This window comes from Myotis myotis, unplaced genomic scaffold (assembly GCF_014108235.1).
Source record: "Myotis myotis isolate mMyoMyo1 unplaced genomic scaffold, mMyoMyo1.p scaffold_m19_p_18, whole genome shotgun sequence".
In the NCBI taxonomy this organism is placed as follows: Eukaryota; Metazoa; Chordata; class Mammalia; order Chiroptera; family Vespertilionidae; genus Myotis; species Myotis myotis.
The window spans coordinates 9,037,657-9,055,449 of record NW_023416322.1 but is presented as its reverse complement, the minus strand read 5'-3'; the positions used below and the strand labels follow the sequence as shown (position 1 = coordinate 9,055,449).

The window sequence follows — 17,793 nt, the reverse complement described above, 5'->3', positions numbered from 1 at the left end:
TAGGAGTTGTGGGGGATATAAAGATCGGTGCCATAGAAGTTCAAAGAAGAAAGAGATCGAGAAAGATTTCTTAAAGGAAAGTAGGACTTGGATACAAATTGAGAAAGAGGTGGGGAGAAAGGGAGTTTAGAATTCTTACACAAGTTTGAGATGTAGCCAGTAGACCAGAAGGTAGACTAGTGGGTGCCAGGGGCTGGGAAAAGAGATCATGGGGAATTCGTGTTTAATGGGGAGAGTTTCTATTGGGTTTTATGAAAAAGTCCTGGAGATGGTTGGTGGTGATGGTTGCACCACAATGTAAATGCACTTCATGCCACTGAACTATGCATTTCAAGTGGTTAAAACGGTGAATTTTGTGTTATGAGTCTTTTTACAACAACAAAAGAAACATTCAAAGGAGGAAGAGTGGGGTGGTGTAGAAGAGGCAGAAGATAACGTTAACGCTTCGCTGGTTCCCTGTGCTGGCCTTTCCCCTTAGAATAGCAGAGCCCATGAAGGACACTTTAGGGGGCAGACAGTGGTGGGTTTGTGTGATATGGCGTATATCTGCAGTTGGTTATCAACAGGCTGCCTGTGTCTACTTTGCAATGGTGAGGTACACCTTGCTGTTCCCATAGGGATCCTGAGCTCTGCCTCCGAGAGTTCAGGCATCCAACACATGTTCATGGATTTTAGTGGGGTGACCGGAGTTACCCTAAGTTAGTTGACTTGAGTCTTGAGCCAGTCCCCCCTATCTTTATCTAGGGATCAGGTCTCCTTTTAAAAATTGCACTTTGCCGAAACTGGTTTGGCTCAGTGGATAGAGCTGCGGCCTGCGGACTGAAGGGTCCCCGTTTGACTCAGGTCAAGGGCATGTACCTTGGTTGCGGGCACATTCCCAGTAGGGGGTGTGCAGGAGGCAGCTGAATCAATGTTGCTCTCTCATCGATGTTTCTAACTCTCTATCCCTCTCCCTTCCTCTCTGTAAAAAATCGATTAAAAAATATTTTTTAAAAATTGCACTTAACAATTTTAAGCGCTTAATGTTTATTGTGCGCCAGAGACTGTCCTAAACGTTTTCCATGTATCAAATTATTTAATCCGAATAACCCTATAAGGTATTACTGCTTCCCATTTTACACATAAGAAAATTGAGGCACAGAGAGGTAAAGTTATATAGCTGTTAAGCTGTGGACCTTCACACCAAAACACCTTGTGGCCCCAGAGTTCATACTCCTGGTCATTAGGCCCCCCGAAGTAATGTCCAAGATCGGGGCTTGGTGACCCTGAGGTGTCTCCCAAGGTCCAGAATGGAGAATGGAAACTGGGGGTGAAGTTTTCCCTTCGTTATGATCCTGCCTTTCTACTCCAGCAGCGGGATTGGACCCCTGAGGGCTAAATACTAAATCCAGGGCAAGGGGCTTACCGGTCTAAAATCAAATTTTTTGAACCTATGGAATTTCCCTCCAATTCTGAAACAGCGCTTTAGTGACGAATCAGCAGCCTATCCCATAGGTTTTGCTGTTGGTGTGGTTTCAGATGATCAAGCAGGCGAAATAAAAGATAGTGACACTAACAGTAAATGACATTATCTCCTATATAAATCTTTTTTCCGAGTCCTTCCAAGGCGCGACCCAAGACGAATCTGCAACTCTGGAGTGGAAACCAGGGGGCGGGCTGCGCAGCGACCATTTTTGTTTTGCAGCCGTGCGCTCTCAGAGCAGCTTGACTAACAGGACCCAGTGGGGGAGGCGGGGCCTATGAAAGCGCGGGGCGGGGCCTAGGAGACGTGATGATTCAAATGGACTAATGAGCTCGGCGCAGCTGGCACCAGCCGCCAATGACCGGGCGTTTGGGGGCGGCGTCCACCAGCCCCAGCGTGTTTGGTTGCACGGCGGCTTTGGCGCATTTTCGGCTGGTTTGATTCATCCATTTTGAAGAGACGGGGGAACGGGGGCTTCGTCTGATTACGGGCCTCTGAACCGAGGAGCGGCGTTGTTTGAGAAGCCAGCAGCTCGGGGTTCTGCGGTATCGGCCCCCTCGGCCAAAGTTGGGGGGGTGGGGCGCCGAGCGCGCGGGGTGGGGGGGGTCCTGGTCTTTGGCTTCTCAACTCGGTCCTGATTCGACAGCGAACATGTCTCGGCCTGTCAGGTCAGTGCGGAGTCTGAGGCCCGGAGCGGGTGGGAGAGGTGGGGGGTGGGGGTGAACCGCGAAGGAGTGGGGGACACAGACCTGGAGTCTGCTCGCTCCCCCGCCACCCGCGGCCTCCTCCTTGGGGGCCCCCGCGCGCCCTTGAGCGTGGGGGGCCTCGCTGGCGCGCGGTGCTGCGTGGGGGTGGCGGCCGTGCGCCCATGCGCGCTCCTCCCCTCCCCGCTCCGCGGCAGGGCTCCGGGCTGCCCGGCTGCCTCCCCCACCCGCCGCACTCGCGCGGGCGGGGTGTTCCCTGCACCGCCAGCGGCCGGAGGGGGAGGGGTGTGGAGTCCGTGCCCCCACCCAGGCCCCACCTCCTCGGGGCCGGCCCCGGGAGCCCGCCGCGGGGACTGCGGCGGAGCCGGGCTGGGGCCCCCCACCTTCCGCGAGGAGGAGCGCTGACACCCGTCTCGCCCCTTCCCCGCCTCTGCTCGCGTTGGGGGCTGGGGCGCACGGCACTTTTTCCAGCGGCCCCGGAGTGTTCCACGCCGAGGAGGAGGGCAGCTCCGCCGCGGGCCCCGCCTCCGGCATCGGGCGTGGGCGGGCCCGTCCTGTGCCCCCTCCGGCCCGTGTGAGTTCCGAGCGGGTCGCTGGGGAATGACTGCTGCCGCTCCCCCGACTCGGAGCTCGGAGCGGGTGGGAGCCCCCGAGGTCGCCCTGACCCTCCGCCTCGCTGGGCCCGCCCTCGGGGAAGCGCCCTTCCTCCGGGAGGTGCGGGTTGGCAGCGCGACCCAGATCCCGGGCGGTTCTCGGTCCCGCTAGCTCCCGACTCCCAGCGGCGTACACGTCGCGCGGTTTTTGTAACCCTCTCTTTACCCCGGTAACTTTAATAACGAAGGGCTTCTGTTCGGTTCGCCGTTGGACTTTATTCTGAGAATTTCAACAAGTTCGCTGTCCCCCCGCGGACGGTGGGCTCGTCCTTCGCCGTCCTCCCGGCGGTGGTATGGAATGTGCCATTTGTGGAGGGGTGTGGCTGAAGGCCGTCCGCGGGGGCCTCGGGAAGGAGGAAGGAGGGCGGTTGCCGATACGACTTTGCATGTGATGTCCGGGACGTTTTCGATGTAAGGAGTTGGCTACTTTGCATGGTGTTTTCTGGATCAGTGCGGAAAGGTACGGTTTGAACGTGTGTAAGAGTTGCTTCCCCTCTTCCAAGTGTTGTGAGAAACGGAAGTGCTCGGACCTGGCGCTGTGAAGAGGTTTGCAACCCCCGGAGCGGGGTTTGTTCTCCTGTGTCCTGTTTCCCGTTCCCGACGAGGCCGTCCGTCTCCAGCTGGCGGTGGTGTGGCCCTGCGTGCCCCGCGCTCGGGAAGGTGCCCCGCGCTCGGGAAGGTGCCCCGCGCTCGGGACGGGCGCGAGGCGAGTTCTAACTACCTGACTCGCTTTCCTGCCTTCTCATTTCAACCCCCGTCTCTGATAACTCACCATCACCACCGGGAAGAGTTTAGCCAACTTTTTGCAAGGAGTCTGAATAGGTATTTCAGGTTACCGTATGCATACCTTTTTTTTTTGGCATAAAACTTACCTATGTATCCCATCCATTTATGTAGAATATTTTCTTGAGGATCAGGTCAAATAGATTATCAAATATTTGTTTCATCCGCGTTGGACCTTCTGTCTTCCTCAAAGTAAATTACTGTGTGGTGAAATTGTACCGTTATTTTTTCTCTGCTTTTTAACTTAAGTCCACTAGGCTTTGATGGGTTTAATGTGACGTTCTTACATGCCTGAATGTGTTTCCAGATTTAAATACTGGAACACAAGCAGAACTTTATTTTACTTGAAAACTGGATTTTTAATATCACCAGGTGGAGACAAATATATTAAGCATGCTCTATAAGTTTTTTGGAGGCGTTGGGATTTCTGCATAACCTTTTTCTTGCTCAGTATGTGTTAACAATAATTTTAACTCTGTATTTGCTCCTAAATGACGCATGAAGTTAATATATTGTGGGCTTTTTTGGGATCACTTTAAAATTATTTCAAGTCAACTTGGTTTTTTATTATATATTTTAGTGATAAAGTCTCTGTAACTAGTTTTTGAAATCTTTAATATACTCAAAACCAATAATAATGCAGAAATAACTAAATTTGAATTTGGTGGTTTGTTAAACTTGCAATTTAAAAAGTCCTCTTAGGGAAGTGCTTTTGCTTCAAGGTGTAATTGAAGATCTATGTACCTGAGGGCGTTTAATAAAAAATTAATAGTTGACATTGATTCAGAATAATCAGTCTTGTTTAAAAACAGAAAAAATCATTTTGGAAAATAATAGTATCAGCGCATCTTGTTTTGGAGTATGTTTCTTCCCTTAGGCCTATAATGTAATTTTGAGGTTTATTTGGTTTTCAGAATACTGTAAATATTATTCATTTTCACATTAACCTAAGCATTTAAAGAAGATTTATTAATAGCTGCTTTCACTAGTTTTCAAATGGGGATAAGCTACAGCAGGGATTTCCACAGATGTGTGTAACATATAGTATTATTATCCTTACCTTTTACAGCGTCTGACTCATATAAATGAGCGCAAATATTTTAGGCCTTGGATTCAAATTTATAGCATAAAATTACAGTCTTGGAGTTAGAAAAAAATTTAAGCTAATTTATTTTTCAAGGGACTTAATGGGAACCTGAACAAATGAAGTGCCTTGTATCACACACTAGTGGGTGCCAGATTGGGTCTAGATTAGAACCTAGATTTCTCATTCAGTCTTGCTCATCCTTCCCCTCCCCCTTTCTGTATAGTTATCACTTTATCACCTTCTTCCTGATAAATATTGACATAATTGTAGTGTATGGAACTTTTTTTGAATATATATTTTTCTTATTGACTTCAGAGAGCGAGAGGTAGAAACATCAGTGATTAGAGAGAATCACAGATTGGCTGTCTCCTGCACGCCCCCTACTGGGGACTGAGCCTGCAACCCAGACATGTGCCCTTGACCAGAATGGAACCTGGGACCCTTCAATCCACAGGCTGATGCTCTATCCATTGAGCCAAACCAGCTAGAGCTGTATGGAACTTACCTTTTCAGAGTGCTTCCATGACTCCTAACTGTGAGGGAGGAAGAAAAATGCTATTGCTTGTAAAAGATGAGAAAGTTCAGAGAGATTTACGACTTGCTCAGACTAGAAACCAGGTTTCTTGAAATTCAGCTTGTACATGATCCAAGTTACTCAGATCAATTTATTTGCTCCTTTCTTTGTAGGGTAAGTGTACTTGATATCTTGTCTTTTTTAATTGACTTTTAGGAAGAGAGAGTGAAACATCGATCCGTTGCATCCCAACCAGGGATGGAACCCACAAACTGGGTATGTGCCCTGACTGGTAATCGAACCCACCACCTTTTTGTGTACCTGACGATGCTCCAACCAACTGAGCCACACAGGCCAGGGCGATATCTTGTCTTTTGTTTAGTACAGTGGTCGGCAAACTGCGCCTCGCGAGCCACATGCGGCTCTTTGGCCTCTTGAGTGTGGCCACGAAGTTTCAATCGCACTGTACGTGAGCGCCAGCACGTGGTATTTTGTGGAAGAGCCACACTCAAGGGGCCACAGTTTGCCGACCACTGGTTTAGTACTTCAGATTGCAGGGAACCTTTAACATTGAAAGTTTATATGTGAAATTATAGGCTCTTGCAGATTAATATAAAATAACTTTTATGTTTATAATTATGCTGAGAATTAACAGCTTTCCCAAGATTCCAGGTTTCTTTTCCAAGGAAATTCTGTTTGAGATATGTCTAGATTTTAAAAATTGATACTCTCACCAGAATATTAGTTTCAAAAAGTTAAAGGGTAAACTGGAAATTCCTGATAGCTTGGGATTTATGATACCAAGTATGCACAGGAAGACATGAAAAGTTTAGTAGCCTAGTAAATGTGGTTTAGACTGGTTCCTTTATATCTCTTATTCTCTACATCCAGATTTTGGGGGCGGGGGGGGGGGGTTTAACTGTGGATCTGTACATTTTATTACTATTTACATATCATTTTCCTCTAAGACAGTGGTTCTTAACCTTCTGGCCCTTTAAATACAGTTCCTCATGTGACCCAACCATAAAATTATTTTCTTTGCCACTTCATAACTGTAATGTTGCTACTGTTATGAATCGTAATGTAAATATCTGATATGCAGGATGGTCTTAGGCGACCCCTGTGAAAGGGTCATTTTACTGTCAAAGGGGTCGCGATGCACAGGTTGAGAACCGCTGCTCTAAGAAGATGTAAACTCTTCTGTAGACTTTACTTTCAAAAATAACTCAAGCCCTAACCGGTTTGGCTCAGTGGATAGAGCGTCGGCCTGCGGACTGAAAGGTCCCAGGTTCAATTCCGGCCAAGGGCATGTACCTTGGTTGCGGTCACATCCCAGGTGGAGGGTGTGCAGGAGGCAGCTGATCGATGTTTCTCTCTCATTGATGTTTCTAACTCTCTGTCCCTCTCCTTTCCTCTCTGTGAAAAATCAATAAAATACATTTTTTTAAAAAAACTCACATAATTGACAAAGCCTGAATAATAGGGGGAGTTAATTGTTCAACATTTCAGAGTAGTTTACTGAAAATAGAGTCACTTTACTAGAGGCTTTCACTCTTAACTTGTTTTATCCTCATTACAACCCTGTATGGTAGGATTTTTTAAAAATTCCTACATAACAGATGGTGAAATAAGCTTAAAGATTATGTTACTTGAGGTCATAGACTATTAAAAGCATGGCCAAGATTTGAACTCAAGTTTTCTGAATGCAAACCTGGCGTTCTTTCCATGGCACTAGTTTTTCCTTCCTAGTATTTGGCATGAAGATGGTCAGACTTCTTAAGTTTAGTAATCTCTTCAGTGGCAAGTATTTTCTGCATGCATAGGTTTTTTTTATTCTTTATAGATAATATTTTACAGAAAATGTGCCTGTGTTGTGTTTTTGTTTTTCATTTATAGAGAGAGAGAGGAAGAGAGAGAAACATTAATGTGAGAGTGAAATATCTATCGACTGCCTCCTGCATGCACCCTCCCGGGGATCAAGCCTGCAACCAGGCATGTGCCCTGACCGAATTGAACTCATGATCTCATTGTTTAAGTCAAATCCGGTTTACCAAAATACTCTGCCAGGTACGTTAACATATTTCAAAATCTTGAAATAACTCTTAAGGCAAGGTATACTGGTATATTATCTCCATTTCATATGTGAGGTAGCTGAGGCTTGACGAAATTACGTGACAGGTCCCGTTCACCTAACTATTATGAAGTGAAGGAGGAATTCAAATCCCAGGTGTGGCCAACCCAAAGCCAATATGGTCTTTCCTGTAAGATACTGCCATGAAGCGTTACTCTTTTCATGATAGTAGTGCACTTTGCTGTCTCTGGAGGGGGCTACAGTTCATAATAGGGCTTTTGTATAGGGAAGATCAACTTTAAAAGTGAGCTGGGGGATGGGAGGGGTGGCCTGTGTGCTTAGTGGTTGAGTGTCAACCCATGCACCTAGAGGCCTCTGGTTCGATTCCTGGACAGGGCACGTGTCTAGGTTGTGGGCTTCATCCATTGGGAGGTGTGCAGGAGACAGCCAATCAATGTTTCTCATCCATGTTTCTATCTCTTTAGAAATCAATAAATATATTTTAAAAAAATTAAGTGAGTTTGGGAGGAGGGAAGGTGGTGGAGAAAAAGTTGTTTTGGAAGGAGTGGAAGAATATGTGAAGGGATTAAAAAAAGATACCTGAATGTAGAGGGAAATATGAAGTGTAGTGTGAAGCTTTTGTAGGAAGAAATGTGAATGTTAGGTAAGTGGTATTGCTTTAAGTTTATACATTTTATAATACAAGGACATTTCCTCGTGACTAAAGGGAATAGATTCCAAATCCACCTAAAGAATATGCTAAGACAATTAATGGGTTCATTTTAGTGTAAGTATAGATGCAAAAATGCCAAACAGGATATTAGCTAACTGAATACAATGTGTATTAAAATATATATGATTAATTAGTATTTGTCCCAGGAATAAAACTTAAAATCTATCAGATTCATCATAAAAAAAAAGACTAAACGAGAAAAACTATGGCATTTGAAAAGATTCAACACCTATAACACCCATTAGTACATTGTAATTAGAAGAAAATTAAGATTAAAAATGGAATTGTTTGAGCTTGATAAAAGTTATAAAGTAAGGTAAGTTGTTGCATTTTTAGTGTTTTAAATCAATTAGCAGTGGAACTGTTGTGGAAAGTAACATGGTCCAGCAAAAGAAACCCAACCTCTGCTTAGGCTTATATAATGGAAATGGTGAACTCCATTTGAATACTAGCACCTTGCATTTATAAAGCATTTTATAATTTTTAACTTTGTCTCATAGGTTTCTTTCAGGTCTAAAAACTAGTATGAAGAGAAAGCAATTTTGAATGAAGGGAGATTGGTTTTATTTACTCCCAGAAATAAAAACTAGGCCGCCATATTGTGTATCTCCGCGACATCATCCATATTACATCTACATTATAGTCCATGTGAATGGTGTCCTTCTGGAGTTAATGAGATTTAGAGTCTGTCAAGATGGGTTGCATTGCAAAATTGGTTGCTTGAACTTAATAACAAAGAAGTTACTGAGCATGCTGTGAAGTGTTAGTTCTATTTGTTTTTTTAAAGTTTTAACTGTAAATAAATAAATGTGACTCATTACTAGATGAAGAAGTATCTTCTTGGATTGTTGCGACTAGAGATAGAATCTTAATTTAGGCGACTGCCATGTTATACACAATAGAAGAAAACATTTACCACAGGACTACTTTGGTGAAACTGGGGCATCCCTTTGTTTTGTCTTTAAAAATGTATTACTATATAGATTCTTGAAAGTGGAACTGATTGTTTGTTTAAAGAATTGCATTGCCATGCTTTTAAATAAGTGCTACATAAATAGCCATAATAATAGGCCTTTGGAATACTTAGGTTGAGGAGACCACAGGTTGCCAAAAGTGTTTCAACTGGGTATAACATTTTCGGATGCTTTTTAGTGCATATCTATTTTTTGAATTGTGCACCTGTTCAGTTACCTGCTAAACAAGGGTAAATGACCCAGAAGATGAACTGCTTGAGAAACTAAAAATTAGCTTTACTGAGAAGTAAAAATCCACCTGCTTTTCATTGGGTCAGGAGAATAGACACAGCTCTCTGAATTCCACAGACATGCTGCATCTATAAAGATTTATAATGATTCTCTAAAATCAGAGACTATCAGGAACTTGTCTGATTGAAATTAGATCAATAAGAATGAAACATCACACATTTGTCAGAAAGAGCAAAGTCCTTTTGACATGGAGAACCAGCCACAATTTAGAACTTCAGAGCTTCAGAGGAGGGGTTTCTGGACACAAAGGCCACGTCTACCTTGCTTACAAATACGATGAGTGGTCCACTTTGCAGTCTAGACTTAATGTTAACCCCTTTACACACAGTCCTGTTGTCCTATTGAGCCTACCAAGGCACTGCTTCATTTAAATTTCACCTAAATTCTACCTTTCCCTAAATCCTGTTATTTTCCCAGTTTGGTGAGATGCTCCACACTTGATGTCATTGCCTTCATTGTATGAGTCCATAAACCTGACTTTGTAGAGCTTTGTCCCTGGGGATAGGGTTAATACAACAGGGGAAATATTCCACTGAGGTTTCAGACACCCTCTCTACTACAGACAGGCCTCTGCTTGGTAATGTGCACATCTGGTACCCCTTCAGTTTCATTTGCTTGAGGTTTCTCTGTCCCTAATTGTATATGGTTTGCACTAAACTTCTGTTGGTAAAAATCAAGCCCACTTTACTTATGTAATACTTGATCTCATACTCACTGAACTTTGTATGACTTAAAACATTTTCCTGCCAGGCCCATGTGGTTTAGCGGTTGAGTGTGGACCTATGAACCAGTAGGTTTGATGATTCCCTGTTAGGGCACATGCCCAGGTTTTGGGCACAGTCGCCAGTAGGAGGCTGCCAATCAGTGATTCTCTCCCATCACTGATGTTTCTATCTCTCCTTCTCCCTTTCTCTCTGAAATAAAAAAATATATATTAAAAATATATTTTCTTATATGGAGATAATTTGATTATTTTGGAAATAAGGGGTGCTGTACAAGAGTTAATATTTTTCATCTGGACTAAGATATTATGTTGATTTTTAAAAGAAGATTTAGTAAGGGATTTGGACAATTATTTAATAAACAGATGTGCCTAGTTCATCATTCAGAACTTTACACTGTTCCCTTTTCTGCAGAAAATAGAAACTTGATTTTTCCATTTGAAAACTTATAGGAGCTCTTTGCTATAATTTTCTTTTGTTTAATATGTTTTACTTTTTGCCTTATATCCTGTGACTATTTTTAAATTTTGTTTAATAGTAAATAGCAAATTATATGAGATGCAGTGAGAACAATATATCATAGCCAAAAGGAACTTAAAGCTCAAAATAAATAAAGCATTTGTAAGAAATTACCCTGAATTCAGTTCAAGTATCCTGGCTTCTATGAAATAATCCAATCTAATAAAAAAGGGATGTGTTAATTGACTGTCATGCTGTCACAAAGATGGTGGCGCCCACAGCCAATGAGGGACTATGCTAATTGACTGTCACGCCCTCAAAGATGATGGCAGCACCCAGTCCCCTCAGCCCAGCCTTGCCACGCCTGCCTCTGGAGTCCCCTCAGCCCCCCAACCCCCAGGGCCTGCACAAGGTGTGGGCAAGCCTCTGATGGCAGCCGCCCAGCTGCCCAGGGCCAGCCAAGGCTTGCTCTGCCCGCAGTGGCAACAGCAGAGGTGTGATGAGACATTGCCTTCCCCTGATTGCCAGGTCGCCTCCCACCCCTGAGGGCTCCCGGACTGTGAGAGGGGGCAGGCCAGGCTGAGGGCCACCACCTCCTTTCCAGTGCATGAATTTTTGTGCACTGGGCCTCTAGTATTCTTATATGCTGAAAATATTTGGCATATGAGTAATCTTTGAGGGATAGAAGAATGGAGAAAGATAATGTCCTAAGTTTTAAAAGGGGGGGCGGGGGGAATCTATATAAAAGCCTAAGCAACCCTTTGCCTGTTCAGTAGCTATGATGCACACTGACCACCAGAGAGCAGATTCTCAATGCACAGGAATGGTAACATGGAACAGACTGATGAATCTCAGAGGGGATGGGGGAGGGTGGGAAGAGATTAACCAAAGATCTTCTATGCATACTAGAGGCCCGGTGCATGGATTTGTGCACTGGTTGGGGGGTCCCTCGGCCTGGCCTGCGGGGATTGGGCCAAAACCGGCAGTCCGACATCCCCTGAGGGGTCCTGGGTTGCAAGAGGGCGCAGGCCAGGCCGAGGGTTATGCACCAGGCCTCTAGTAGTTAATATGCAGAAACTTCAGTGACATCAGTTCTATAGGGTAGTTAGATTTGTGTGAATGTATAGGGAGTTTTGAGAGGCAGCAAGTATCATCAGTACCCTGTGGGGTTTAGAGTTGGAAAATTGACTAACATTTTGAGGCTTGTGCTGTAGTCATGTTACTTAGCCTTTCTGAGCTTTAGGTTCTTCCGATAAAATTAAATTGATAGTAATTAGCTCCTCGGGAGATTATTGTGAGAATTAAGTTAGGATTTTAAGTTTATTTTAAAAGTTAAAGAGGTAGGTAGTAGAAGTGAGCCAGATAGGCATTGTAGGCTCAGGAAACAAGTTACAGAGGCAGAATAAGGGCCCTTGGAGTTTAGGAGAGACAAAGGCAAAGGTAATGAGCCTGGGGGCAAGAAGAGGTTGAAAGGATGGGGGTAGGTATGCTCCCAGGAGGAAAGCGCTCTTAAATGAGAATTTAGGTGAAATATCTGGCACATAGTAAGTGCTGGTGTAATGATTGATAAAAGTCAACATTGGTTCACAAAAAAACCCGAGTCTCATAGGTCAGTGTTTTTCGCTTTCAGGGATATCTCAGGCATTTGATTCAAATTTTGTTTTTACAACATAGGTAATTTAGTATGTTTCTTTAATGCAAATCTTTCAAAGCTTGAACATTTAAACATTTAAACCTTCTTAAACGAAGGTGATAATATCTAAATTGATCTGACCAGGAAGCCTTTAGAAAACCTATCTTTACAGAACATAAGTTGGAAAATTTAAATAAATTTATGTTCTTAAAATTATTTAAATTAAACATTGTGTGTTTAATTTTTGTGGTTCCTGGGAATATTTTGTTTGAACAAAAAAGATTTATTCCTAAAATGTTTTAACTATCATTAAACAACCTCATTTGCTTTTTAAAAATTTTATTAGACGCCCTAGCCAGTTTTGTTCAATGGATGGAGCATGGGCCTGTGGATGGAAGGGTCCCGGGTTTGATTCAGGTCAAGGGCACATACCCGGTTGCTGGCTTGATCCCCAATAGGGGTTGTGCAGGAGGCAGCCAATCAGTGACTCTCATCGATGTTTCTATCTCTCCCTATCCCTTCCTTTCTGAAACCAATAAAAATATATTTAAAATTTTTTTTTAAATTTTATTAGAGTAAAAGAATATTATTAAAAATGGGGTTCTCTTTCAACAGGAATTTTGACAGCGCTTCACATGAGGTCCTTGTGGGGAAAATGAAGAAATGTGGGCAGAATGATAGTTTTCTGTGATGGACTTGGGCCTCAGTAGCCATACCCAGAGAAGGCCGATTAACAGTTTGATATCAACCTGGAAGAATATTTCCACTGATGCCTTAAAAGGCCTGTGCTGATTAAGTTTGCGGATAATATGAATTTGAGAAAGATAAAAATATGTAGAAGTATTGGAATACAAAAAGGTCTTAGATTTTGAGGAAAGGAGGTTTTAGTCATTTTAATTGCAATATCCAGTCCATTGTATGATATAACAGCCCCAAAAGGCAACTGAGATCTTGGATTGCATTAGTACAAATGGGAAGAGTAAGGTCATAATTCTGATCTGCTCCCCCTCCTCCACACACCTTTTTAAAACCATCTTATTATGTTTAGATTGGGGCACTACTTGCATAGATTTTAATCTGAAGTGGTATAGAGGAAAGCAACTAGGTTGTGAGGATGCTTGGAATATGTTGTAAGGAAGAGTTAAAGGGAACTCTTACTATTTAGCCTTGAAGGAAAAAGTGGAAACTGTCATATGTATTTTTTAAGGGAGGAGGGGTTAGATTTAGACCATGGTAAATCTCAGAAGGTAGACAAGATAGAATTGGTGAGGACTTCAGATGCAGAGTCCACCTCATTGAGAATTGTTTCATTATTAGAATTTTTTTAGAACAGGCAGCCTTGGGAGATCAAGGGAGGTTCTCAGTTATTCCCTTGGTAGGATAAGTTATGGATAAGGTTGGATTAGATTGTCTAAAGTCCAATAGCCTAGTACAGCAGTTACCAGCCAGTGGTCTGCGGACCACTGGTGGTCCGTGAGGTCCAAAAGGTTGGGGACTGCTGGCCTAGTACATATAATACACATGGCAGCAGCATCATATCCACACACACACTGGCCACCAAACTTTGATAGATTTTGTGAGTGCTTAAGCTTGAAAAAATGATTTTATTTTTGTGGTTTTAAAAAAAATCTTTATTGTTAAAAGTATTATATATGTCCCCTTTTTCCCTCCCATGACCGCTTCTATCTGTGCCCATGGGTTGTGCACATACGCATACAAGTTCTTTGGTTGATAACTGCAACCCCCCTCCCAGCCTTCCCTCTGAGATTCCACAGTCTGCTTTGTGCTTCTATGTCTCTGGATATATTTTGTTCATCAGTTTATTTTGTTCATTAGATTCCACATAATGAGTGAGATCACATGATACTTGTCTTTCTCTGACTGGCTTGTTTTGCTTAGCATAATACTCTCCAGGTCTCTCTATGTTGTCTCGAAGGGTAAGAGATCCTTCTTATTTACTGCTGCATAATATTCCATGATATAAATGTATCACAGCTATTTTTTTTTAACCATAGCTTCTTTATCCACTCACCTACTGATGGACATTTGGGCTGTTTCCAGATATTAGCTGTTGTAAAGTGTGCTGCTATGAACATAGGGGTGCATACATTCTTTCTGATTGATGCTTCAGATTTCTTAGAATATATTCCCAGAAGTGGGATCACTGAGTCAAATGGCAGTTCCATATTTAATCTTTTGAGGAAACTCCATACTGTTTTCCATAATGGTTGCACCAGTCTGCATTCCCACTAGCAGGGTTCCCTTTTCTTCACATCCTCACCAGCACTTGTCATTTGTTGATGGTAGCCATTCTGACAGATGTGAGGTGATACCTCATTGTTGTTTTAATTTGCATCTTTCTGATGATCAGTGACTGAGCATCCTATATTATAAAAGGCCAGCAACCATAATGGCATAATGACCAGAACGACCGATAGACCGGTTGCTATGAGGTGCATTTACCACTTCTTGGTCCCTTCCCCTGGCCTGCAGGCTCCGATCGCTGGATGGCGAACAGGGAACCGTGGGGAACCGTGGTGGGACTGGGGACTGGTGAGCAGGCGGAAGGCAGACCTCTTGGTCCCTCCCCCTCGCCCGCAGGCTCCGATTGCTGGGTGGCAAACGGGGAACTGGGGTGGGTGGCAGCGGAGCAGGACTGGGGACTGACAAGTGGGCAGAAGATGGCCCTGATCGCAGGCTAGGCCTAGGGCAATGATGGCGAACCTTTTGAGCTCGGCATGTCAACATTTTGAAAAACCCTAACTTAGCTCTGGTGCCGTGTCACGTATAGAAATTTTTTGATATTTGCAACCATAGTAAAACAAAGACTTATATTTTTGATGTTTATTTTATATATTTAAATACCATTAACAAAGAAAAATCAACCAAAAAAATGAGTTCGCGTGTCACCTCTGACACGCGTGTCATAGGTTCGCCATCACTGGCCTAGGGACCTTACCCATGCCCAATTTTGTGCACTGAACCTCTAGTTTTTGTATGTCTCTTGGCCATCTGTATGTCTACTTTGAAGAAGTCTATTTAGATCCTTTCCTTTTGTTAAGTTGTATGCCCATTTCCTTATATGTTTTGGACATTAACCCTTTATCAGATGTATCATTGCCAAATAAGTTCTTCCGTCATTTTTGTTTTTCTTTTAATTGAGCATTTTTTAAAATTGATTTCAGAGAGGAGGGGAGATGGAGAGAAAGATAGAAACATCAATGATAAGAGAGAACCATTGATCGGCTGCCTCCTGCACGCCCCCTACTGGGGATCAAGCCTGCAATCCCCAAAATGTGTCTTGACTGGAATTGAACCTGGGACCCTTCAGTCTGCAGGCAGCTGCTCTATCCACTGAGCCAAACAGTTTTGTTGATGGTTTCTTTGTTGTGCAGAAGCTTATTATTTTGATGTAGTCCCAATATGTATCTGTAAACATATTGCTATGAGAGATGTCTGAGATTTTGCTGCCTATAGTTTTTTCTAGGATTTTTATGGTTTCACAACTTACATTTAAGTCTTTTATCCATTTTGAGTGTATGGTCTAAGTTGGTAGTCTAGCTTCATTTTTTCCCCGTCTGTCCAATTTACCCAACACCACTTATTGAAGGACTGTCTTGATTCCATTTTATGCTTTTGCTTCCTTTGACAAATATTAATTGAGCATAATGGCTTGGGTCTATTTTGGGGGTCTCTGTTTTGTTCCATTGATCTATATGCCTGTTCTTGTGCAGTTACTAGGCTGTTTAGATTGCGGGGCTTTGTAGTATAACTTGATATCTGGTATTATGATCCCTCCAACTTTGTTCTTCTTTCTCAAGATTGCTGGGGCTATTCAGAGTCTTTCTTTGGTTCCATTTAAATTTTTGGAGTATTTGTTCTAGACCTGTGAAATATGCTGTTGGTATTTTATTAGGGATTTCATTGAATCTATAGATTGTTTTGGGTGGTATGGACATTTTAATGATGTTAATTCTCTCCATGAACATGGTATATTTTTCCCCTTGTTAATGTCCTGTATTGTAATTTTCCGAGTACAAGTCTTTTACTTCCTTGGTTAAGTTTATTCCTAAGTATTTTACTTTTTTTGTTGCAATGATAAATGGGATTGCTTGTTTAGTTTCTCTTTCTGAGAATTCATTATTGGTGTATTAAAAAGCCATCGATTTTTGGGTGTTGATTTTGTATCCTACTGCATTGCCAAATTCATTTATTAAATCTAGTAGTTTTTTGATGGGGCCGTTAGGGTTTTCTATGTACAATATTATGTCATTGCAAATAATAAGTGTTTTATTTCCTCATTTTCTATTTGGGTGCCTTTTATTTCTTCTTGTCTGATTGCTGTGACTAGGACTTCCGGTACTATGTTGAATAAGAGTGGTGAAAGTACACATCCCTGTCTTGTTCCTGTTCTTAGAGGAAATGGTTTTAGCTTTTCCCATTGAGTATGATGTTGGCTGTAGTTTCGTCATATATGGTCTTTATTATGTTGAGGTATGCTCCCTCTATTCCCACTTTGCTGAGAATTTTTATCAAAAATGGGTGTTGGATTTTGTCAAATGCTTATTCTGCATCTATTGCTATAATCATGTGATTTTTGTAAGCTAGAGAAAGATATTATTAAAATAGTAAGGAAGAGAAAATACATTTACAGCACTGTACTATATTTATTAATACTGTAAATTTATGTCATCTGTTTAGAAGATAAAAAATGTTATAAGTGGACTCATGCACTTCAAAGGCTCAACTGTAATTGGAACATATTTTTAAATTTTGCATCTTGACCCATTGAGGCAGTAAATTGAGAAGGTTCATTGTTGGTAGAATAAAGAAAAACAGAAGGCAACATTCCTTAAGAGCCTTTCTTTTTTCTCTAAAGCCAAGAGTGTGTCTATACCAGACGTGGGCAAACTTTTTGACTCGAGGGCCACAATGGGTTCTTAAACTGGACCGGAGGGCCGGAACAAAAGCATGGATGGAGTGTTTGTGTGAACTAATATAAATTCAAAGTAAACAAACATCATTACATAAAAGGGTACGGTCTGTTTTTTTTTGTTTGTTTGTTTTTAGTTTTATTCATTTCAAACGGGCCGGCCCGCGGGCCGTAGTTTGCCCATGGCTGGTCTATACCATTGAACATCACTCCAAGTATGTTCTCAGAATTCATTCCTACGCCTGTCATTTTTGCATATTATATAGTAGTTCTACCAGTCCTTGGATTCTGACCATCCTGTCTTTGAATTTAAGTGGTGTCTTAATCTTTATTATAAAACCCTCTGCTCAGTGTTGGTGGTTTGTTTCTCTTAATCTTTTCGGGTCACTTGTTCAGTATCATTTAGTTACAGTGCCTCTAAGGCTCTCTGAAAGCCAGGCTATCTGGATATTTACATGGACACTTTTATACAGAGTGGAATGAAAGTTGGTTTACAATTGTTTGTATGGAAAATAATAATACACTGTAAATACACTGTAAATAATAAACTGTATTGAGTATTCACAACTGTAAACCTACTTTTGCCCCACCCTGTATATAAAGTAGGGAAATACAAATTAAGGTTTGTTTGAGATTATAAAAATCTTGAATGAGTCCATTTTTTTCTTCCCCTTCATAAGGCTTAAAACTTACTGTCCCTAGGATTTATATCTTATAATGTAATTGTATTATAGTATTTAAAAATCACTTCATCTTGAAAAAACTCATTAATAA

At 42.2% G+C, this 17,793-nt stretch overlaps 1 protein-coding gene across 2 annotated transcripts in view; it reads left to right on the top strand.

Annotated features, from left to right (window-relative positions):
* Nucleotides 1-1,907: 1,907 nt before the first annotated feature.
* NUCKS1 (nuclear casein kinase and cyclin dependent kinase substrate 1) overlaps nt 1,908-17,793 on the top strand; it is a 28,063-nt gene continuing 12,177 nt past the window's right edge. Inside the window, exon 1 of one of the 2 annotated variants that reach the window (XM_036342338.1) lies at nt 1,908-2,130. In XM_036342338.1, the coding sequence (XP_036198231.1) occupies nt 2,114-2,130 (17 nt within the window). In that variant the 5' untranslated portion in view covers nt 1,908-2,113. Of the gene's footprint in view, nt 2,131-2,315; nt 2,741-17,793 lie in introns of those variants that run through there. The other variant, XM_036342337.1, reaches the window with a different exon arrangement.